The sequence below is a fragment of the Miniopterus natalensis genome, chromosome 11, assembly GCF_054644295.1.
Source record: "Miniopterus natalensis isolate mMinNat1 chromosome 11, mMinNat1.hap1, whole genome shotgun sequence".
Classification (NCBI taxonomy): Eukaryota; Metazoa; Chordata; class Mammalia; order Chiroptera; family Miniopteridae; genus Miniopterus; species Miniopterus natalensis.
The window spans coordinates 30,088,513-30,114,623 of NC_142091.1; the positions used below are offsets into that span (position 1 = coordinate 30,088,513).

General features: G+C 37.4%; 2 protein-coding genes across 4 annotated transcripts in view; both read right to left on the bottom strand.

Annotated features, from left to right (window-relative positions):
• HIKESHI (heat shock protein nuclear import factor hikeshi) overlaps positions 1-7,350 on the bottom strand; it is a 29,866-nt gene extending 22,516 nt beyond the window's left edge. The window contains exons 1-2 of the mRNA XM_016206822.2: positions 7,230-7,350; positions 3,624-3,861 (exon numbers count right to left, since the gene is read on the bottom strand). Of these exons, the coding sequence (XP_016062308.1) occupies positions 3,624-3,861; positions 7,230-7,259 (268 nt within the window). The 5' untranslated portion in view covers positions 7,260-7,350. The remainder of the gene's footprint in view (positions 1-3,623; positions 3,862-7,229) is intronic.
• Positions 7,351-15,644: 8,294 nt separating this feature from the next.
• EED (embryonic ectoderm development) overlaps positions 15,645-26,111 on the bottom strand; it is a 31,344-nt gene continuing 20,877 nt past the window's right edge. For 2 of the 3 annotated variants that reach the window (XM_087821621.1, XM_016206823.2), the window contains 3 exons: positions 17,519-17,677; positions 16,691-16,764; positions 15,645-16,054 (listed from right to left, as the gene is read on the bottom strand). In XM_087821621.1, the coding sequence (XP_087677747.1) occupies positions 15,928-16,054; positions 16,691-16,764; positions 17,519-17,677 (360 nt within the window). In that variant the 3' untranslated portion in view covers positions 15,645-15,927. Of the gene's footprint in view, positions 16,055-16,690; positions 16,765-17,518; positions 17,678-25,088; positions 25,164-26,111 lie in introns of all 3 variants that reach the window. The other variant, XM_016206824.2, reaches the window with a different exon arrangement.

Sequence of the window (26,111 nt, forward strand, 5' to 3'; positions counted from 1 at the left end):
TATTCTTGTATTATTATTTATTAATTTATTGTATTATTTTCCATATGAACTATAACCCTACTTTTGCCCCACCCTATACAATCTAATTATCAGTTGCACAGTTCTATAAATGTCCATTAGCTCAAGCCTGTTAAGTCTTTTATTAAAATATTCATTCTTTACTAATAATCTACTTGATATGTTAATTATCAAGAGGTATATTAAAATATTAGTAAGGTTGTCCATTTATCAGCATGCCAGTATTTTTTACGTTGAAGTTACATCATATATACACACAAATTCATGACATTTACCTTTTCCCAGAAGTATTTAAATCTTCCTAGTGAATTATCTCCTTCCTAGTGAATAAATCCCTTAATCCTTGATAATGCTTTTGCATTACTCTAAGTGTTCGTAAGATTAATATACCTATGGCAGCTTTTTTTTTTATTCCTTATATTACAATGTTTTAGACCCATTCCTCATAAAGAGCAATATAATTATTTGTTTGCTGTCTTTAAAAAAAAAATCCCATCCTACGGTTTCCATGTTTTTTTCTCTGGTAAGTCTAGTCTGTTTACATTTATTTTGATAATTGGTATAGTTGAAATTATTTCCATCACCTTATTTTGTTTTTAATATATTATGCTTTTCCCTTCTTTTTTTATTTTAGTTTTCCTTAAAATGTTAACAGAATTACAGTACTATTACTCTTTCTAAATAATAGAACCTCAAAAAGCTTTAACTCAGGTCACTACCCCTCCTGTCACAGGCACCATTTGCTGTACAGTATTTAATTATGTGCATTTAAGTTACTTACTGTGTTGTTTTATAAAATCAGCTTGCCCAGATTTGTCTACACGTTTACCAGTTTCTTTGCGAACACTGTGTCTTGCATCCTCTTCTACATTCTGGGTTCAATTTCCTCACATAAGTACAATTACCTTTAGGAATTCTTTCAGTGATGGTCTATGAGTAGTAAACTCTCTTATCTCCATCTGAAAATACATTTATTTCTCCTTCATTTTAAAATGACAATTTTCAGGGTTATTTTATTTTCCTCAGCACTTTGAGGATAGTAATCTATTGGTTTTTGACCTTTATTCATGCTCTTGGTATATCTGCTAAACTAATTGCTATTCGGTTATAAATGACTTGTCTTTTCTCTCTGGTTGCTTTATTACTCTCTTCATACTTAATATGCAGTAATTTCACTAGAATGTAATGAATTTGTTATTTGTATCTCTTCTACTTATAGACTGTCTATTTAGTATTTTTAGGCACAGCCAAGAGAACAAAAAAGTGATTTGAGATTAACTAGTTTCTTAATTCTCACAAAGATTGTTCAGAACTAATACCATGTGATATGTAAAAGAGGCATTAATTCATTACATATAGTGGGTGCCCTAGGGCAGTGGTTCTCAAACTTTAGCATGCAACACAAACACCTAGAAAACTTATTTAAATACAGACAACTGGACTCCACCCAGTTTCTGATTCAGTACGTCAGGGATCCTACCAAGAATACACATTTTCAATAAGTTCCCAGGCACTGCCAGTGCTGCTGCTGCTGATTAGGGATCAGGCTTTAAGAACAACTGCCTGAGGGATCAGGGAAAATTATCTCATGGAACACTCACTGAGTAGTCTAGGGATTTGTACTGGGTCTGAAATCTAGAGATTAGCATTCATCATCAATTCTAAACTATTTTTAGCTTTAAATATTGCTCTCTCCCATTTCTTCCTTTATAATTTCAACTACATATAATAACAGCAGCTAACAGTCCATAATCTGAGCTGAACTGCTTCAGTTCATTCTTCACACAGTCCTCAGACTAAGAAGAGAATTTGATCATATCATTCCCCTGCCCAAAATTATTCATTGGCTCCTCTATACCTACAGGATATCAGGCTTATAGGAGCAGTTTTTTAAAAAATTGTCATTGATTTTTAGAGAGAGAGGAAGGGAAAGAGAAAGAGAAACATCGATCTATCGATTGGCAGTCTCCTGCACGCCCCCTATTGGGGATCGAGCCCATAACCCAGGCATGTGCCCCAACCAGGAATCAAACCAGCAACCTTTAGGTGCAAGGGATGACAGTGAACCAACTGAGCCACAAGGGCCAGGGCAGGGGTTTTTTATGGGGACAGACACATGGGCTTCAGAGTACTTGCAAAATTTTTAGTGTTTCTATTACGATACACATACTTTCTATAATATTATCAAATAAGTCTGTGATCTAAGTAAGCATGGTAAAAATTGCTGACCTATTAAATTCAAATGAGTCAGTCAGTGTGATGCATAAAGCTTTTCATGATCCATGCCTGCCTATTCCTACCTTTATACACCCTGCCTGTGCCATTCGGAGTGCATCATGCTTTCAAATTTTCATTATATCCATATTTCCTCCACCAAGAAAAGAATGTCCAACATGCCTCACAGGGCTGACAAACTCCTACTTATCTTCCCAAAAGGTTAAATATCACCTCCTCCAGGAAACCTTTCCTAACCTACTTAAGAGTTAATTGCTCTCTTTCCTATTCTCTCTCAGCACTTCGTACAAACACCCGCCATTACTTTATAACCTTCTAATTACTGATCTACAGAACTATCTTCTGTTATAAGAATGGGAGTTATCTCAGGCAAGACTTTAATCATTATCTTTAAATCCCCACAATACCTAAATGTTTGTTAAACATATAAATATGTTGCCTAAATATATTTTTTCCCTTGGACCCTAGATAATCCATAGAGAGTGTATATTTATATTCCAAGAATTTTCCATATCTATTTTCATCTAGATTTTCAAGGTAACCAGAAGATTCAATGGGAGTAAATGGTACCTAGTTTTATTCTCACATTTCTCCACAAAATAACTCAAAAGCATCAAAGCAAGGATTACGTCCCCGTAAGGTCTAAAATCTGCAACACCAATACAACCAATAGAAGAACACTGAAGGGGTAATCAAATCTAAGAGTTCAACCACTTTCATAGAAAAAGAATGGCTCTCATTTTATTTCCTATATGAGTGTACTTGATTTATCTGTTTATTTAAAACACAGGTGTGCATATTACAAATTATGACAAGATTCCTCTCATTATTTATTAAAATACCCACTAATTCAGGAAAATCCCTTTACAATCCCATACAAAGAGAACAACAGTGAATAGTTTCTCCAGGAGCAGAGGATGGGAGTGCGAGTAGCTAAGGTCTTTCGCTTGCTATTTTTCAAATGTTTCAGATCACCTAATTTTTCAAAAAAATGTTATATATTACGTTAGCAACCAGAAAAATATAATGAAGTGTTTTTGTTTTGTTTTTTTAATCCTCACCCGAGGATATTTTTTTCCATTGCTTTTTCAGAGAGAGCGGAAGAGGGGGAGAGAGAGAGAGACATCAATGTGAGAGAGACACATTGATTGCTTGAATCCAGCACACACCCTGACCAGGGCTGAGCCTGCAACCAAGGTACGTGCCCTTGGCCAGAATCAAACCCGGGACCCTTCAGTCCAAGGGCCAACGCTCTAACCACTGAGAAAACTGGCTAGGGCTATAATGAAATGTTTTAAAATGCATATTCTATGTTATGCAATCTAAGAAAACAGTTTAATTATGAAACTATTTCAATATATCACTCTTACCAGATTTAAGACCTGAAATTTTGAAGATGGCACTTGGCTTCCCATTTGTGACAAATCCTAGGAGTTGCCACACTGGCATTCCATTTGAATCAGGATAGGAAAAGTAGACAGATCCTCCCATGCCCTCAGGAAATGGGATTGTTCCCAGCATGAACACCACAACATGGTTGATATTTTCATAATCAGGCAAGTCAAAAACAAATTTATCTTCGGCCACTTGCTGTGCAGCTGTTTGCACCTAGAAAATAAGAAACTCGCCTTAGTTCAATAGTTTGATGAGTTTTTATAACCCTTATAGCAGCGATTTTCAACCTTTTTCATCTCATGGCACACATAAACTAATTAGTAAAAATCTGCAGTATACCAAAAACTATTTTTTGCCAATCTGACCAAAAAAAAAAAAAAAGAAAAGGTATAATTTTGATTCATTCACACCAGACAGCTATTGTTGTGGGGGCTATTGTCCTTATTTGACAATCTAAGGGAAAAGAGGTCAGTGCTCCTCACAAAATAGTCAGATAGCGCATGTTTTAAAAATGTTTGTGACACACCAGTTGAAAATCACTGCCTGATAGTATTGCTATAAGCTAATACCAAATATAGTAAATTACAGTCATTATACCAAGTATAACGTTGGGTTAATCTGAGACTTTAATTATGGAATTACCAAATATATCAGATAGAATACTAATATTAATAGTGAATCCTATTAAAACATGAGATATACAGTACAGCAAAGGGAATAGTCAATAATGTTGTAATAACTATATATGGTATCACTATATCATACACCTAAAACTGATATAATATTGTATGTCAACTGTAATTGAAAACTTAAAGTATTTTTTAAAAAAATAGAGAATCCAAAAATACTTAGCCTTAAAGTGATTTAATTAATGTGATCTTTTAAACATATAAATAATTTCAGGAGTCCCCTAAAAGGATTTTACTAACAAAAGTAAATCACTACAGCTTCAGAATATTATAAAAATAAAAGGTTGTTCAAAACACTCCACCAAACCTTGATATTCTCATTTGAAGGTAAAGAATCTCAGGTAATTAGCTCCAGGCACACATAAACTAATTACTAAAAATCTAAACAGGTTGCTCAGTTGGTTAGAGTATTGACCCGGTAGGCCAAGGCTGCATGTTAAATCCCCCTCACACACATACAAGGATCGACCAATAAATAAATAAATAAGTGGAACAACAAATTGATGTTTCTCTCTCTCTCTCTCCTTTCCTCTTTCTAAAATCAATCAATCAATAAAATTTTTTTAAAAAAGAACCTCAAGTAATTAAAATGGATAAGCAATTCAGAAGTATTTAGTCACTCATTATTTGCAGATTCCAAACTTGCTAGTTTGCCTACTCATTAAAATATATTTATAACCCCAAAATCACTATTCCTTGTACTTTCAAAGCAGCAAAAAACTTGAGTTGCCTGATGCACATGTTCTGAGCTGTGGAACAAAACTACACCGTCCTTTCAGCTCTCATACTGTAAACAAGTGTTCTTTTCAGTCTATTTAGTGCCATTTTTGTATTTTTGTTGGTGATTTGACTATTTTAATTTTTTATTTATTGACTTGAGAGAGAAACATCAATCTGTTTTTCCACTTATTTATGCACCCATTGGTTGATTCTTGTATGTGCCCTGACCGGAGATTGAACCCACAACCTTGGTGTACTAGAAGGAAATTCTAACCAACTGAGCTATGGGGGGCCAGGGCTAGGATGATCTGACTGTTTAAAAAAGCCAAGTTGAAATAGTGTTCCTAAGCTCAGCAGGTGTGGCTCAGCGGTTGAGCATCCACCCATGAACCAAGAGGTCACAGTTGGATTCCTGGTCAGGGCACATGCCAGGGTTGTGGGTTCAGTCCCCCGTAGGGAGCAAGCAGAAGATAGCCCATCAAGGATTCTCTCATCATTGATCTTTCTATCTCTCCCTCTCCCTTCCTCTCTGAAATCAATAAAAACATATTTTTTAAAAAAAAGAAAGAAAAAAATGCACCTATTTTATTCTTTAAAAACAACTTTTTTATTTTTAGAGAGAGAAGGAGAGGGAGAAACACCCATCCACTGCTTCCAGCACTCCTCCTACCTGGGATCAAGCCCTCAACCTAGGCTTGTGCCCCGATGGGGAACTAAACTGGCAACCTTTTGGTGCACAGGACAACACCCAACCAACGGAGCCACACCAACCAGGGCGTTATCTCTTTTATTCAAAATTTATTTTTCAAGGAATGAAAACTGAGTTTATAACTTTAGATAAGTGAATTTTTCTAATAAGAAAATAACGTAGTTGTTTTGAGGTGTTGCTAGGTCTATTCATCCTTCATTTTGATTAACGTGTTCTAACACTCCAGAATTAAAGAGTCAACACCCCCCCCCCCCAAAAAAATCGTCTTGAAGGAACAGCTACTGGATATTCGTTACAGTGGTGTTAGGTAAACACACACGTATTCTATAATTAAATTTCCTTCCAAATTAGTTTAAGACATAAGAGAGACATGGATTTCATATGGCCTTTTCACTCTTTAAGAAAACACTTTTTTTTCAGTCACTCATTAATGACACTTATTCATCCGAGTCCAAGGGCTCATCCCAGGTTTGTCCTTTCCTTTTTCCCATCAAGAGCAGGGACAACCCAAAGTTGTCTCACTAGTATTACCAATTACCACCATCACCAAAAGAGGCCTCCCAATCATTGAAGAGACAGACAAAAAACTTTCTGAGGCCAGTCGTCTCCAGTTTATCTTTGTGATTCCTTAGAATTGTGTACAGAATACAATACATTATGAAAAACTTAACATTCAACAAAGGGGTTACAACATTTAACAAAGCAGAGAGGAAAAGGTAAGGAAAAGAACTCCACGTGAGAGGAGGCAGGTCTGAAATGAATCTCTAAATGGTTTCTAAGGAGGCAAGCAAAATACACCTTCCAGATTATTCCTGAACAATCTCAGGCGCGGGTCTCCTTTCATCCTAATCCTCCGGCAAGCGAGGTTATCATCTCTCCTGACCAATAGGAATCTCGCTGCTCACATCTTTCCACAATCATCTCTGATTTGGCTCACACTAAGTTTTAGGCGTGTCTATCGGCCAACTTACAATTACCTTCCAAAAGGGCCCAGCAGATAAACCCTGCCCGAGCACCTTAATCTTTGATAAACAGGACGCTACGGACTGGATTCAAATGCCAAATTTACATCTAACTCGCTCTATGAGCTTAGGCGAGTGCTTATACTGCCTCAACTGCAAAAGAATCGGATGGTAATAACCATCTCACAAGTTGTGAGGGTTGAAGTTTGAGTTGCCAAATAAGCGCCAAATAGGTTAAAATGACAGAAAGGGGAAAAAGGCGAGCGTTCCCCAGTACGAACTGCAGTCGATAAACCGCAGCAAGTGTGTGACGGCTCCGCCTGTGAAGAGCTGGGGCGAAGCAGGACGTACACCCAGTGTCCCACTCTCCACTCCACACCCTCAGCCAGAAAGTAGACCGGAGGGGTTTTCCCCGCACTTCTCGAACCCGAGCACCTCCCCTTTCCGGAGCCTCGTCCTGAGTGTCCACCCTCGCCTGACCCCACGCGGCCCGATCCTCACCAGCCTCCCAGCCACCAAGCAGCCAAACATGGCGGCGAATCCGCTCAGCCGGCGAGGACCCGAAGCCGAGAACTAGAAGTCCCGGGGCTGCTAAGCCAGTGGAACCCAAGCACCTTCCAGAACGTGCGAGAGGACGCCGCCCCGAAGCTACATAGCGGCTGTGTAGCTGAAGGAACGCCTTCTGCCCCGCGACCTCTGACCCACCCTTCCTAACCAGCGCGCCGCTCAGTTGACAAGTACTTCCGGGGCGTACACCCAGCCGCCCAATTAAGAGAGAAAGGCGGGTCCGAGCCCGTACAAGACTACAAGTCCCAGAGGGCTCTGCGCGGGCTTCCGGGAAGGGAGCTCGCAGTTTTTACCTGCTGGGATGCATGGTCGGGACCTCAAATTTCCGAATCCAGCGCCTAGGGGAGATGGTTCTCACGGTGCGCTTTGACAGCCATCACTTTACTAGATCCTTACAAAAACCCCGTCAGGTAGGCATTATTATCTGCATTTTGCTGGCGAGGAAATTGCCCAGAGTGACCAGCCCCAAGTCTTTACACAACACTTAAGTACTGAAGCCTTATCCAAGTTCTGATCCAAATCGGGATTCTTTGTGCTACGCAATAGCTCAGTACTAATTTTTAACCAGTTGTTTTGTACTTATTGACACCTTTTTTGTAGCTATTTCCAGCTTCGCCTAGCTCCCCTACTTATTTGCTGTAAAACGGTAAGCAAGTTATATATTTGGGCTTTAATTGCCTCCATTTCTAAAATAATAATAATTGTGCCTCTCTTCTCGGGTTGCTGTGAGCATTAAATGAATTAATATGTACACAAAACACTTAAAATGGAGCTCGACAGTACTTACTTAATGGGAGTTTTATTGTAAAATGTCTTATTTTTTATATGCGTTTTCAGAGAAAGTTCATAGGAAATAAACAGTAAGCAAAACAACTGGCATCAAGTACTGATTGCCATCAGTTCTCATTCTCCCTTTCAGAGCTCAGTTCCCTTTCCTCTTGTATGGGAAGGTAGGATATCCTCTCTGGGAGGGTCTCAGCTTAGCCATCAGCCTGTCTGCTCCCAGCCCCAGGTTATACGAGGATCAGTGTCTGGAACAGGCCTCTGGCCTCCGCTCTGCCTCTGTAACCTTGGACCACCTATCCTATCTCAAATACTCCTTTGAGATAGCCAAGCCAAAGATGAAAAGATAGATGATCTTTCCACCCATGTCTCCAACCTTCCACTTAAGAAGTCCCAGAGCCTTCAGAATAAAGAGGCCATTCATGATGAGACCATTTCATGAGGAACAAACTGCCTAAATTCAGAGCCCATCTCTGTCATATATTAGCTGTATAATCTTAGGTGAGTTAACCTAATACTTCCATGCCTCCGTTTCCCCATCTGTAAAATGCAGTAATAATAGTATCCATATCATAAGGTTGTTATGAAGGTTTTTACATGTAAAGTATGAAATAGTAGCCAGAATATAGCTTAACAAACTATTAGCACTTAACATTATTACCTTTCCTGACTAATTTTCCAGGTCTTCATACCTACCTTGTACTCTGTGAAATAATAAGAAATAAATATATAGGTCTCTGTCCCTGTTCCTAACACAGGATTCCTGAAACTCCTGTAAATTCCTAATGATAAGACCACTAGGAGCATCTTTTGTCCTAATGTGGTGGCTCTGGGTGGTCTCCTGGATGGATCCTAGATGGAATCTGGTCACCAAAAGACCAAGCCATGAATAGAAGCTTAAAATTTTCAGCACCCCCCCTCCCCCGCCATTTTCCAGAGAGGGGAGAGAGGCTGGAAATGGAGTTAATTGATCATGCCTATGTAAGGAAGCCTCCATAAATATCCCAGTTGTATGGGGTTTGGAGAGACTCCTGGTTGGTCAACACATCCATGAACCAGAAGGGTAATGCACCTCAACTCCAAAAGGACAGAAGCTCCTGCACTTGGGACCCTCCCAGACCTGCCCCTATGTATCTCTTCATCTGGCTAATCATCTGTGTCCTTTAATAAACTGGTAAATGTAAGTAAGTGTTTCCCTGAGTTCTATAAGCTGTTCTAGTAAATAATCAGATTCAAGCAGGAGGAGGTCATGGGAACCTCTCATTCGTAGCCCTGTTGGACAGAGGTTGTGGATAACCTGGGGACCTACTACTTGCAGTTGGCATCTGAAGTGGCGGACAGTCTCGTGGGACTGACCCCTTAAACTGTGACATCCTATGCTGTCTCCAGGTAGATAGTGTTAGAATTGAGTTAAATTATAGAACATCCAGCTGGTGTAACAGAATTGCTTGGTATGGGAAAAACCCACACACATCTGGTGTCACAAGTGTTGTGAATATAACAGTAGTAAGAGTGAAGGAGGAACCTGGGAGGGGCTCCAGGTTATTTTTCTCCTTTATATACCCTAACCATATTTTTTATTCTCTGAGCAACACATTCTTTTCAGCCTTTCTCTGCTTATGCAACTTGTTTTATCTATCTGTAGTAGTCACTTGGCAATTTCTTACATGTCCACCCAACTGACTCAAATATTACCTTCAGAAGGCTTTCCTTGACCTACATGAAATTAGTCATTCCTTCTCTTATACAGCAGTCTTATTTGATGGATTGAGAGCTGACTAGCCTAGGAAAAAATTTTTTTATAAACTACAGTTGCTATTTATTAATTGTCCCAGTTTTTGTGATGTGAGATTTGAGGTTTTTTTCTCCATTTTACTGGTGAACTATCTAATTCTAGGTTAGCCAACCAATTAGAGGCAGTGAGTTTAGTATTCTAGAGAGGGAAGGACTAGATACAATGTATGAAAGTGAAGAAAAATGTTTCAAAGGGAAAAAAATCTTTTCAATAATCAGAGCTCTCTGAAATAACACACAGACATGTGATAGTGAATTCTCCCATTCACATTTCTATTTTAACCATTGCTAAAATCTTATAGTGCTGAATTGGTTTTAGCTCTTTCATTAACTAGCCTAGGGATGAAGAAATTTATTTTATCATTTTGACTATTAGGTTTCCACACTTCTAGAATGAAGGCATTGAATTCTGATTTCAAGAGAGCAGAAATATTTCTTTTCTTCTTCTAAGGTAACTTTTCCTTTCCAAAACAAGGAGAACAGGAAATAGAAGCACAACCCCCATCTTCTTTGAGCTAGAAGATATTTAAAACTCCAAGTCTCAAAGTTATCAATGGAAATTGAATAGAAAAAACACACACAAGTGACTTAACACAACAGAGGAAGGTCGAACTCGGGTACCTATACAGAAAGAGAATAAATACCAGAGAAACTCAGAAATTGGAGATACCAGGGGTCACAGAAGGCAGAGGTATGGCAATAGACTGAAAACAGATTGATGGGTTAAAATCTATGTTAAATTTTATATCTGTCCCTCGTCCACACCTCACCCATTGACATGAAATCTCTGGAAAAAATTTCTGAATAGAAGAGGCCCCAAGTACTGAAAAAAGTGATTGTATGGCAAGACCATCATATACAATTAGGCCCTGAATAATGGTACCCAGGTGAGAGAGGAGCACTTGGCTTACCAAGTCAAATACACCAGTGTGGGACTGTGTCCACCAGAAGGCGCAGTGACTTTTTCTGAAACATCTGCTTGAAGGTGGGATATATCTTTTTCTATATCATCCATGAAGAGAGAGCTATCTTTTACTAATTCATCCATAGGGAAGGAGGGTCATTTCTTAAGGATCATGTAAAAATCCAACAAATACCTTTTCATGATCAAAAAACATTTAATGAACTGTGAATAGAATGGGACTTCCTTAACCTGATAAAGAGCATCTACAAAAATCCCACAGTTAGCATCATACTTAATGGTGTAAGACTGGATCCTTTCCTCCTAAGATCAGGAACAAAACAAAGATGCCTGCTCTAGCCATTTCTATTTTACATTGTACTGGAGGTTCCAGCCAAAGCAATTAGGCAAGAGAAATAAAAGGTATCCAGATTGGAAATTAAGAAGTAAAACTATCTCCTTGCGACATGATCTTGTATATAGAAGATCCTAAGGAATCCACTAAAAAAAATATTAGCACTAATAAAGAAGTTCAGCAGGGTTGCAGGATACAAGATAAATATACAAAATTCAACTGTATAAACACTTGCAATGAATAATCCGAAAATGAAATTGAGAAGACAATGCCATTGTAAAAGAATAAAATATGTAGAAATAAATTTAACAAAGAAGTGTAAAACTTGTGCTATGAAAACTACAAAACGTTATAAGAAATTAAAGATCTAAATAAATGGAAACCATCCCATGTTCATGGGTCAGCAGAGTTAATATCGGTAAGATGGCATTATTTCCTAAGTTGATCTGTAGATTCTATACAATCTCTATTAGAATCCCAGCTGACTTTTTTGCAGAAATTGACAACTTGATTTTAAAATTTATAAGGAATTACAAGAGACCAAGAATAGCCAAACCAATCTTGAAGAAAAAAAAAAAAAAATGGAGAATTAACACTTCCCATTTTCAAAATGTATTGCAAAATGAGCTAAATAAATTTGAGATGTTTTATTATGCAGCAAAAGCTAACTTCTATGTAGTTCCTTCACAGTATGTGTTTACTTTTTATCTTCCTTCCCTATAACAAATACTGGTAGTTAACTATTTAATATCCACTGCTCCACTTCTTCCTTGTTAACAGAACCCCAATTTTGTTCAGGAATCCACCCCTCCTTCATGGGACTCAGAAGCCCCAAAGGAAGTCCCTGCTTAGTCTCATCAACAATTTTCCATTCCCTTTGCAGTGATTGGTTTAGGATCAGCCCCATAACCCAATTCTGGTCAATGAAACCTGAGAGGAAGTCTGCTGGGGGCTTCTGGGAAAGGTTTCTTTGTCTTAAAGTCACATGAAGGGATGATCACCTCAGTACATTGACACATCTGAAAGTGACACCTGGAGTTTACTAGCAACCTTCTCAAAACTTCAAAGAGCCTTAGATAAAAGTCAGCACGACCAGGAAGGAAGGCAGAGCAAAGAGATAAAAACAACTTGAGTCTGGTTTGTTTTTTTTAATATACTTTTTTATTGATTTCAGAGAGAGAAGCATCAATGATGAGAGTCATTGATTGCCCACCCCCTGCAGGCCCCCTCCTGGGGATCGAGCTCAAAACCCCATCATGTGCCCTGATCAGGAATCAAACCCTGATCTGGTGCATAGGTTGATGCTCAACCACTGAGCCACACTGGCTGGGCCAACTTGAGTCTTTTTACTGTCTTGTGCTGTTGAACCAACCAGCCCTGGAGCCTGTCCTACCTCTGTACTTATGATTACAGTCTTTATTTTTCATGTAATTTTTTTAAAAAAATTATTTTTGTTAATCCTCACGTATTTTTTCTATTGCTTTCAGAGAGAGTGGGAGGGATGGAGGGGGAGAGAGTGAGAGAGAAACATCTATGTGAGAGAGACATCAATTGGGTCCCTCCCGCACACAACCCGACTGGTAGCCGAAGCAAACTAGCAACCCAGGTATGTACCCTTGACTGGGAATCGAACCCATGACCCTTTGGTGCACAGACCAATGCGCTAACCACTGAGCAACACCAACCCTGGCTGATTATGCACTCTTTTTAATGTCTTGTGCTGTTGAACCAACCTGCCCTGGAGCCAATCCTACCTCTGTACTTATGGTTACGCATGATAATATATTTCTCTATTGCTTAAGCCAATTTTAATTGGCTATTACTTAAAGCTGATGTTATAATTAACACAACTCTTTAAAAAATATGTAATTTTATTGATTTCAGACAGAGGAAGAGAAAGAGGGAGAGAGAGAAATAGCAATGAGACAGTCATTGATTGGCTGACTCTTGTAGGCCCGCAACTGGGATCAAGCCTGAAACCTGGGCATGTGGTCTGACCAGGAATCGAATTGTGATCTCCGGGATCATAGGTCAATGCTCAACCTCTGAGTCATGCCGGCCGGGCATTCTAACACAACTCTTACTAGAATATAAGCTCCAAGAGAGCAGGGAATATATCTGTTATGTTTACCATCATATTTCCAGTGCCTAGCCCAGCATCTAACCCCTAGTAAGCTTTTAATAGGGGGTTTACTGAATGAATGAAAGTATATCAACAATTATGTATTAAGCACATCTGTAGTTGACACTTGACAGTATAAAGATCTGCTTAGGGAGCCTGACTACTCTTGACTATGAGCCTTTCAAGAACAGGACTCTTATCTTTGCTACCCAGTACCCAATATACAGTAAATCTCCACATATTTGTTGAATTAATGTTATATGTCACAGAATTCTGCACTCTCCAGTGAGGGGTGCAAACAACCAGGTGTTCTGGGTTCTAGGAACTCTCCTTTATCAGCTCATTCTCCTCTCCTTTGCTGCCTTCCCCTCCATCTTTCCCCACTTGGAGCCAAAGACCACAGCAATGCCTGTGGGGAGCTCAGGAGAAAGAAGGGACCTCAATGTCTGTCCTGTCCCAGCTTCTAGCACCTGTTAGAGAGGGCTGAGAATATGCTTCAGTCATCAGAGAAGTTCTCTTTAGGTCAGGGTCAAGCAAATGTTTTCTGCAAAAGACCAGATAGTAAATATTTTAGGTTTTCTAGGCCATAAGGTCTCTGTCCTATTATGCCCTTGTAACACCAAGAACTGTGGAATTACCCGGCTGGTGTGGCTCAGCAGTTGATTCAACAGACAGCAGAACTGAGAATTAACAATTCTCTACCACTCCCACCAGTATCCTTGAACGTGAGTTTGAGGCACTAGTTAGCCACAGTGAAAAAGTTTCAAATGACTGTGTAAAGTTGTGCTGGGCTGGGCTAAGATAAACTTAATCTGTTGGAATCACCTGAGCAAGCTTTAAAAAAAAATACTGAATTTAGATCTCTTAGGTTGGGACTCAGAGATGTCTTATGCTCCCTAAATAATTTTTTTCCACAGACCGGCATTTGGGAACCATTGTTTGGCACAGGTCTATACAGGGGCCTAAGTAATGCAGTGCTTTGCAAACCTGGCCAATGAAATTATAAATGATTCTCTTCGGGCTACTTGGAGCTCACATTTTTAAGGCCAAGATAAGAAATTATTTTGGAGAGCCCTTCACAAAGGGTTTTGACCTGCAAGAGTTACAAACACTGTTGCAGCCAGTTTTATTCAGGGATTTGAGGGAAACAATGCAGAACGCTTACTCAGAACTGGGATTATTAAACCTTGACTCTCAGTTTTTCAGAAAAATAAACCAAACCTTTTTTAATACAAAATTTTAGCAGTTTAAAAAGTAATTTTGCATCAAATATTTTAAAAATCATATAATGACCAATATAGTACTATGCATTTCTCACAACCAGTGATTTTCTGACAACTCACAATAGTTTTAGAATTAAACACAAATACTACACACTCCATTACACAAAACATAACAGAAATCATGCAACTTTTTACACATTAGCCTGGGGTAAATGAACCAAAGGAAGGTGAAATGAGTCTGCTTTCAGTCTTGCTTTGCATCAGAAAATGACCACAAAATACCAAGAACCCTTTTTTGAAATCCACCAGTTCAATTCCAGAATGATAGCCATTTTCTACAAATCACAACAGGGGAAACCCAGAGGTGATAAATGGAAGTAGGTGAAGTTACAATCTTTATAGTGTTAGAGCTATGGTCTGTGGTTAAAGAGACCATGTAACATTTTTAATGTAAGCTTGTATTTCTGACAATGTGGGTCCTTCGTAAAGGCCATCTAGACTCATTTCCCCTAGATCAGTGTGTTTCAAACTGACTGTTGAGATCTATTATTGGATTGTGAAATTAATTTAGTGAGTCACACTGCATTACCAAAAAAAAGAGAAAATGTCAGATTACATCAAACAAGTGTATTGTTTCATGGAACATTTTGTTTATGTATATGTGTGAGATTGGCATATAATATATGTAGTCTATTTCTTCCTGTGTATTGCATTTTTTTTAAATTTAAAAATTATTGTCCTAGATGGTACCTCACCCAAGCTTGAATATGCAGTTAAGCCAAATGACTCTCCCCTTTGCCTCAATGAGCATTTTAATGCTTTAAGCATTTCTGGACAAGATGACCATTAATTATTTAGACCTCTGCCCTTCTCAGGTATTAGCTTAAAAAGCAACTTTAAAGACATCTAATTTCTATCCAGTCCTGTTCCAAGCCCCAAACCACAAAGGCACACCTCAGTCCTTTCTTAGCCTATCTTTGCAACAGCAACCATATACTTTCTCTGCCTCAAAGACCTCTTCAGACTCAGGCCCCCTCTTCACAGAGCACAATGTAGCTCCCAGCTTCTCCCCTATTTCCTATTGTTGAAACAACTCAACAAAATTTTAAACATAATTACTTATTACATTATATAGCTTTTTCCGGTTAAATGAACTACAAAACAACGATCGTTACAAAAAGATAAGGCATAATTTTATTACTTTCAACATTTCTTTTCATCACAATGAAAATAAAATAACACGTGGCTTTATAAAAATAAATTTTTATTAAAAGCAGTAGAGTCTGAGCAGGAGACAGTACAAAGAGTGTAAACAATGTAAACATCACTACATTCAGCTCAGCCTGATTGAATGCTGAAAGACAACTCTAAATGCTCTATGTGCCCTTACTAGCAAGATACATTAATTCTACTGTACACAGAAAACACACTCTAATTGGATTAGGAAAAGTATTTTATCGCAGTCGGTCCCATCGCCAAATACTGGCATCATCACAAACAGCTATAAGAATGCTGCTATCCCTGCTAAAACTGGTTTGTCGAATAGCAGTGGCACATTTTTGATGAGTCAGTGTTGTACATCTAGGGAGAAAACATGACAACAGGTTAAATACCATACATTCATAATGTTGCCAGTATCTAACTTAAAACAATAAATCAGAAGCTGAATAGATGTTCCAGCTCACACAGAAAGCATTTGAAACCAGAATACATTTCACTAAGAGCTCAATCTCAAATTTCATAAAATTTGGGTATTATTTTATTTATTTTTATTTTATTTTTTTTAAATATATCTTTATTGATTTCAGAGAGAGGAAAGGAGAGGGGGAGAGGGAGAGATAGAAACATCAATGATGAGAGAGCCATTGATCGGCTGCAGCCCGCAACCCGGGCATGTGCCCCGACCGGGAATTGAACCCTGATAGCCTGGATGGATCCCAGGTCGACGCTCAACCGCTGAGCCACGCCCGGCCGGGCAGGCTGGGTATTATTTTAAATTCAAGAGGCACCATATAACTTATATAAAAAAATAACTTATCAAAGTACTCATGAAAAACAATCATTAGAATAAAAAAATATTTTAAAATACTCTGATACATGCAAATGTTACAACTGATTTAAAGATGGCATTGCAAGTATAAATTACTTCCTCTATATTTGGTATAACATTAAAAATATGAAGGCAGAAATTATAAAAAGGAATTTCTAAATACTTACTTGGCTTTATGAGGATCTTCTACTTCTAAATCCCAAACATAAAGTTTGCCAACCTGATTGCCCAATGCAAGCATCTGTAATAAACATATTTTAAAAAACACCAAATTGTTAAAATAAGCTTTAAAGATTACAAGCAATCCTAAGACATCTTTCTTATTTTGGGAAAACCTCAGCTTTAGCCTATGGCTATGCTCTTGATTAATTCTTTGCATCTTGTATTTTTTATTTGTAAGTGGGGATAAGAGCAACTAATGCTTCACAGAGGTGTCTTGAATAAATAAGAAGGCATATTGCAAATTTATGATGAGCTTCACAATTTATACGATATACATGTACTCTTTATTCTGCCTTAAAGAATTGTAGCAAAAGCTATAGAAAGCCCTTACAAAAACTTTCCTATAAATACCCAAGTAATTAATTACCACAAAATCCTAACACCAAATTTCTTTAAAATTTTTAGATAACTAGTATTTTGTCTCTATCTCCCATGTTGGGTTTTTTTTTTAATTTTTCTGGGAAAAAGCCTCATAAAAATATTAACTCTAATATGATATAGATAAGACTTTAAAAAACAGTAAATCTTAGTAACAGATGTTACAGAAAATAAACACCTGTCAATACTGACACCTGTGAATTTCATTTATAATAAGCACTGTAGGTGGTGTTCAGAGCCACAAGGATAGAATAAATAACATCAAAGGCCAAAGCAATTAATATAAAACATCAAGGTAGATTCTTAAAGAAAACAGAATACAGGTGCATAACAGAGAAAACTAAAATTACCATGGCTCTAAGTCAAATAATTTCAAAATGTAAAAATGTTGCTACCTTTTGCCAGAAATCCATAGAAAACCTCATGTACCAAATGTCACACTGGCTGTAATCAAATCGCCCAAGAATAGTCACATTAGACTCACTGGGCTTAATTTTATCTATATCATCTTCCATTTTGCCAGGTTTCCAGCACACAATGGCGTTTTCACAAGACTTTAAAAAACAGATGAGAAAAAAATATATATTACTTACAGAACTGAATTATAAATATTAAAACAAAGCTTTTCTCTATTATCATTTTAGAATCCACAGCTCATAGAACTTGGTTATCCATCTACTAAGTAAAGTGATGTACATTCATTTATAGTTATAGAATCAATGTCCACATTTAAGGACAACAGATTTTGACAATGCAAAAGCATTACAATGTCCAAACTATTCATTTTGGAAGTCACAACTGCTTTTCCAAACCACACCAAATTCAGCTCTAGATACATTAGCATTCAGATACTTGAAGTGTTTTATAGCAAAGGTGAAGTTACAAACATTGTATTAGAATACATGGCTCTTCAATATGGCTCCTGCTTATTTCACTAGTTTTTTCCTTCCCTACCCAACTGCTCATTTCAACTTCTAACTCCACCTGGTTCCCTTTATACTATTAATCCTTCATCCCCAGTGTCTGTGCTACATGGTAGGTGCTCAACAGATGTCATAGGAAAGCTAATGGATTCACAGAAGGGCTTAAAGATCATACTATATAAAGGTATAAAAGCAGTGGGTTTAACATTAAGACATTGATATGGGGATGGGATTGAAATAGGCTAAGTATACCTCCCCCATCATCTAACTTCAAATCTTTGTTCTTAAGCAGCAATGGTAAAGAAAGCAATGGAAGAAAATTTGCAAATTAGTGGGCACTACTCAGATTACTGTGTAGGTCCCGTGGTTTGTCAGTTAAGGGACATCTGGCAATGTGTCTGGCCTCTACTAAATACAGGCCACAGATGCTGCTGAACATCTTACAATGTACCTCAATAGGTGCCAGGAAGGAAAATGCCTGGAGGAGGTGATGAGTGCCTCCTGAAGTTTCACAGGACACAGTCTACATAAACACATGTGGCAACCCTGTGGTGTTGACTGGCATTTAAACAGTTGAACTCTAAGGCCACGGGAAGATTAGGGTGAGGACAGCATGCTTTTTTTCTTCTCTTGCCTTTTTTAGATTATATAAAATCCCAGGACTATGTTTACAAGTTCTTTTACTGTAAAGTACCTTACACATCACCTAGTCTGATGACTCTTAACTAAGAGCACTAGTGAGTTGATAGCCTGTAGCTTTCTCAACTCATCCTGGTCCCAGCACTACTGAATCAGAATCTCTGAGATAGGAGGTTGAAACAGAACTGTAAAATAGTTGTGCAAGTGCTTCTCACTGACAACACTGATAAAGGGTCCTAGTTGAGTCCCCTCATGGAGAACTAAAGGACAGGGAGGTAAAGAATTCACCCACATAAATCACCTAAAGAGATTTTTAAAATTACACATTCTTAGGTCCTTGTGCCAGATTTAGAATCTGTGGGGTAAGGTCTAGGAATCTATTTTTACAATGTTCTCCCAGTGATTCTGATGCAGAGCCAGACTTGAGACCACCAATATAATATAATTCATTCAATCCAGCTTCCCACCTAAAAGGCAGAAATCTTTTCCCATTATCTGATTAAGTTCTAAGAGCAGAAATTTTACAGCCTTTTTACTTCCAAAATGACAGACTAGATATACTTTTCCTTATTTGTACAACCTTTCTAAGTACAACCTCAAAGTCTGTAATGCAGAGAGGAGGCAGATGATTAGGAATCCAGGGATATGCAGGAAATTTAGTTCCCTGGTATGTTTCTCAGGCTGGATGCTAGAAAAGTCAGCAACTCAACAATTCTAACAGGTGAAGACAACCCAACCCAACGCCCATATCCCAAAGCCTGCTCTCTATAACTGTAGAGACCAGGAAATGGCAACCTAGCAAGAGAGAAAAATCTCAGACACATTTTCTACTATAGCCAAATACCACAGAAAAAACTGTGGACCTGCCCCCATGTGAACCAGCAAAGACCCAGTGGGAAACCCTTTTCAGGTGGTAACTAAGCATCTCAGTGCATAATAACCCTAACTCCCTCTGCCCTTCATGGTAAAGAGGTAACCCTTCCGTCTGGCTGGGGTGGTATCAGAGGATACCGCAGTTATGAGTCCTGTCAGCCCCTTCTGCCAGGGTAGTGTCACCTGAGGTGCAGTGGAAAGCCTGAACTCCCACCCCAGCAGTAATGAAACATCATCACCAAATCAACAGTGTGGGGAACATGAACTTCCCCTGCTATTTGCCAATCATGAAACAGTGCTCCCCTTCCCCAGCTGAAAACTTATCAGAGGAAGCCTACTGTAGAAGATCTAAATAAGATCGAGATTGAAACTTAATTCACAAAATATCCAGATCTCAATCAAAAAGCACTTGTTATATCAAGAAACAAAAATATCCCTGCTCTCCATTAAGTGCACCTGTGCCCTCCTCTCAGGCATGTTTGTTGCTGTTTTTTTAAACTCTGGGGCCCCATGAAACCTGCAACCAACGGAAGAGGAAAACCTGTCCACAAGGCCCCTCTTCTCTAACTTCAGAGAGCTAATAGCAGCCCTGCCTCGGCTCTCTCCTGTTGCTTCTCCTACCCTAAGCCCTTCCCTTTTTCACTGTCTCCAGCTTTAATAAATGTACTCAAATAAATAAATAGGTAAATAAAACACTAATAAGTAAATAAATAAGTATTTCAACTTTAATGAGAAAATAGATGCCAACCGAGACGACACAAATGTTAGAACTATCTGACAATGGTTTTAAAGCCGCCATCATAAAAATGCTCCAGTAAGCCTGGCCTGGTATGGCTCAGCGGTTGAGCATCAACCTATGATCCAGAAGATAGTAGTTCAACTCCTGGTCAGGGCACATGCCTGGGTTGTGGGCTCGATTCCCAGTGTGTGTGTGTGTGGGGGGGGGGGGGTGCAGGAGGCAGCCAATCAATGACTCTCTCATCATTGATGTTTCTCTCTTTCTCTTTCTCTCTCTCTCTCCCCCCCTCCTCTCTCTGAAATCAATAGATATATTAAAAAAAAAAAAAAAGCTCCAGTGAGCAATTATAAACAAAATAAAACCTACTACAGATTCAAAAAGTTGATTGAACCTCAAAAAAAATAAACTCAAAGAAATCTGTGTTAAGATACATCATAATCAAACATAAAAACTCAACACAAAGAAAAAAATCCTGAAAGCAGTTAAGACAGGAAGAACAATTTCAATGATGGCAGATTTCTCATCAGAAACCACAGAAACCAGAAAGAGGGGCCACAACACTTTTCAAATATTTAAAAAAAGAACTACAACACAAAATCCTATATACAGTGACTATACCTTTAAGGAATGAAGGGGAAATGAGGAGATTCTCACACTATGAAAAACTAAGAGAATTTGTCACCAGCACACCTGCCTTAAGAGAACAGCTACAGAGAGTTTTATGAACAGAAAGGAAATGATATAAGAAGGGATCTTGAAACATCAAACATTAGGAAGGAAGACAAAAAAAAAAAAGTAAAAATGAGTAAATACAACATTCACTTTTCCCTCTTGAGTTTTTAAATTATATTTAATGGTTGAAGCAAAAACTGTAATGCTATTTGATGTAGTTCTTCACTGTAAAGGGAATATTTAAGACAATTATATGATAAATGGAGGAAAAAGTGAAGTAAAGGAAGGTAAGGTTTCTACACCTCACTTGAACTGGTAAAATGTTGATATAGTTAAGTAGACTGACACACAAGTGACCCTTGAACAGCAGAGTTTGAACTGTGCAGGCCCACTGAATAAAAGTTATTTTTGAACTGCAGGTTCATATGCAGAGGGCTAACTGTAGTTATACATGAATTCGGGGGTCAGCATCCTCTAAACCACTAGACTGTTCAAAGGACAAATGTATACATCACATATATGTTATACATATAACATACAGGGCAAACCCCAAAAAAGCTAAACAAAGAAATATACTCAGAAATACTACTGGCAAATAAAAATGCAATTAACATGTTCCTATAACCTACAGAAAGTTAGGAGAAAAAAACCCAGAGAAATTAAAAGGCAGATTTAATGTAATAATTGATATGTTAAGGCTCAAATATAAATGGTCTGAATATACTAACTAAAAGTTCAACAGTGTGGATTAAAAAAACATATCCCAACTATATGCCACCTACAAGAAACTCACTTCAGATATGATATACGTACGTTAAAAGTAAAAAACTGGAAAAGGACATACCATGCAAACATTACTCAAAAGAAAGCAAAAATGACTAAATTACTACCAGATAAAAGAGACTTCAAAGAAAATTACTACAGATGGATATTACATAATGATAAAAGGGTCAAACCACCAAGATATAGCAAAGTGTATATGCACCAACCAACAGGGCTGCAAGATACAGAACCAAAAGAGAAAAATCCACAATTATAGCTGGAGACTTCAACACTCGTATGGCAATAATAAAAGGAGTAGAAAAATCAACAAAGATATAGATAAACTCAACCACATTATCAACCAATAGAATCTAAATGATATTTACAGAGCACTCCATCCAACAGCAGAATGCACATTCTTTTCAAGCTCCCATGGAACAAAAATAGGGTCATAAAACAAATCTCAAAAAAAAACCACCCTGGCTGGTGTGGTTCAGTTGGCATTGTCCTATGCACCAAAAGTTCACTGGTTTGATTCCTGGTCAGGGCACATACCCAGGTTGTGGGTTTGATCCCCAGTTGGGGGGGGGTGTGGGAGACAACTAATCGATGTTTCTCTATTGCATCAATACTTTTTTCTGTCTCTCAAATCAATAAAAAACATATTTTAAAAAATGTAAAAGAATCAAAATAATATAGAGTATGCTCTGCCCTGCCGGAGTGGCTCAGCGCTTGAGCATCAACCTATGATCTAGACGATCAAGGTTTGATTCCGGGTCAGGGCACATGCCCGGGTTGCAGGCTTGATCCTGACTGGGGTGCCTGCAGGAGGCAGCTGATAAATGACTCTCTCTCATCATTAATGTTTCTATCTCTCCCTCTTCCTTCCTCTCTCTGAAATCAATAAAAATATATTTTAAAAAAAAGGGAAAAGAGTATGTTCTGACAGTTGAATCAAACTAGAAATCAAGAACAGAAAGGTAACAGAAATGTCTCCCAACACCTAGTAACTATACAACACACTTCCTATCAACACTTATGAGATGCAGCTAAAGCAGTGTTGACGGAAATTCATACCACCAAATCCTTATGTTAGAAAAGTCTCAAGTCAATGATCTAACCTCCCACCTTAAGAAACCAGTAAAAGTGCAAAATATACCCATAGCAAACCAATAAAAAGAAGAGGTTTTTTTTTTTTTTTTAGAAACTGACAAACTCCTAACAGGACTGACAAAAAGAGAAGACATAAATTACCAATTTCAGGAATGAAATACAGGCTTATCACTTGACACCTTGCAGATATCAAAATGATAGTAAAGGACTACTACAAACAACTCCATACACATAAATTTTACATTAGATGGAATGGACCAATTCCTCAAACAGCAAAAATTACAACTCACCAATATGAAATAGTTAATGTGAATAGCCCTTTAACTATCAAGAAAATTAAATCTGTGTTTTTAAAAGTTCCCCTTAAAATTTTCTACACAAAGACGATTTAACTGCAGAATTCTATCAACCGTTTAAAGAATTAACATCAATTCCACATAATCTCTTCAAGAAAATAGGAGGGTACACTTGCAATTCACTTTATGAAGCCAGTATTCTCGATACCAAAACCAGACAAAAACAGTATAAAAAAGAAAACTTCGGATCAGCATCATACCTCATGAATTCAGGCACAAGAGAATTCAACAACTTACAAAGAATTATACAACATGACCAAATAAACTTATTCCAGGGATACAAGGCTATATCAATAATCAATGACCAATCAATGCAACTTACTGCATTAACAAGCTAAAGAAGAAATCACGTGATCATAACAACTGATGCAGAAAAAACATTTAACAAAATTTAACACCCATTCATGATAAAACAAAAAATTAGGAAAGGGGACAGTTCTCAACTTGATAGAGAATACCGACAAAACCATACAACTAATACACATAATTGTGAAAAACTAAATTTTTCCCCCTTTATATCAGAAATAAGTCAAGGATGTCTGTTCTTAACACTGCTGATCAACATAGTACTGGTTGTTTCCCAGTGCAATAAGGCAAGAAAAGGAAATAGAAAGCATCCAGATCAGAAAGGAAGATACAAAACTGTCCCTATTTGCAAATGACAAGATGGTCTATGTAGAAAAGCCCAAGAAATTAACAAAAAACACTCCTAGAACTAATAAAGTCTAATAGGTCACAGAATTCAAGATTAATATGCAAAAATCAACTGTATTTCTATATACTACAATGAACACATAGAAATGGAAATCAGAAATATCATTTATAATCACTCAAAAATGGAGAAATACTTAGGTCTAACTCTAACAAAGCAGGTACAGAACTTGTATGCTAACAACTACAAAATGCTGATCATAAAAATAAAAAAACTCAAATAAATAGATACCATATTCATGGATTAGAAGACTAAGTAGAATAAAGATACTAATTCCCTACCACACTGACATATAGGTTTAACACAACTCTGAGCAAAATCCTCCCTCCCCCAAAATAACCCCTGCAAGATTTTTTATAAATGTAGACAAGATTATTCTAAAATTTATGTGGAAACACAAAGCAACTAGAATAACTAAAATAATTTTGAAAAGGAATAATAAAATGGAAGAAATCACTCTATCCATTCCAAGACTTATTACAGAACTAGAGTAATCAAAACTGTGTATGTAGTACCAGTGGAGTACTGGAACAAAAAAAAACCCAGAAACAGCCTCACACAAGTATGTCCAAACAATTTTGACAAAGGTGCAAAAGGAGAAAGAATAGTCTTTCAATAAGTGGTACTAAAAAAAAATAAACTTCTACCTAAACCTCATACAACAATTAACTTTGAATGGATCATATATTAACTATAAAACATAATAGTGAAAGACTTTATGAAGAAAACACAGGAGAAAATCTTTAGGAGCTATGGCTTGGTAAAGAGCATTGTAAACACATCAAAAGCATAATCTATAAAATAATTTTTTTAAAAACCAATAAATTGAACTTCATCGAAATTAGAGAAATTTGCTCTGCAAAAGACCTTGTTAAGAGGATGAAAAGACAAGCTACAGACTGGAAGAAAATATTTGTAAACTACATATCTGACACAAGGATTCATATTTAGAATATATTAAGATTCTCAAAACTCAACAGTAAAAATAAAAAACCAATCCAATTAGAAAATGAGCAAAGATATAAAGAGACATCATTGAAAAGGATATATGGATGGTAAATAAGCACATGAAAGATGTTCAACATCACTAGCCATCAGGGAAATGCAAATTAAGACCACGATGAGATATCACTACACACCTATCAGAACAGCTAAAATAAAAAATAGTGACAATACCAAATGCCGGCGAAGCTTCCGAGACACTCGATCTTTCTTACATTTCTGGTGGGAATGTAAAATGGCACGGCCACTCTGGAAAATAGTTTGGCAGTTTCTTAAAAAACTAAACAAACTTAACCATGACCCAGCAATTGCCCTTCTAGGCATTTATCCCAGAGAAATGAAAACTTAAGTAAATCCACACAAAACCTGTACACGATTGTTCATTAGCAGCTTTATTTGTAATAGCCCCACTCTGGAAAGGACCAAAATGTCCTACAATAGATGAATGTCTAGATAAACTATGGTACATCCCATACCATGGAATACTACCTAGCAATAAAAAGGGAGAAGTACTGATACACACAAGGATTTGGATGGCATTATAGTGAGTGGAAAAAAACAATCTTAAAAAGCCCCATACTGTAACATTCTTGCAATGACAAAATCACATGTGATAAAATGACACACACACATTATACAATGTCAATTTCCTAGATTTTATATTGAATTATAGTTATGTAACCACTGGGGGAAACTGGGTGAAGGGCAACATGGGGCCTTTGTACTATCTTTGAAACTTCCTGTGATTCTAATTTCAAGATCAAAAAAAAAAAAAAAAAAAAGGACAAAACTATCTGCAAGATCAAGAAAAAATAAATCAGGCTCTGCCCAAGAAAATGTGAAATGCCCTGAAATCCACACAAGAAACTGGATAGCAATTTCTCCAAATTTGACAATCCTAAATGTTCAGATGACATCACCAACAACTTCTCTAAATTATCAGCAAAAAATACATACACATATAAATATATATAAAAATACATATATATATACACACACACACACACACACACACACACACATCAACATGCTAGAGAAGGGGTTGGCAAACTACAGCCCATAAGCCAACTCCAATTGTCTGTTTTTATATGTAAAAGTTTATTGAAATGGACACAAACATAAAAAAAACAGAACACCCTACTACTAGCTTTAGATACTGGTTATTTTACAATAACACTACATATCACAATAATATCA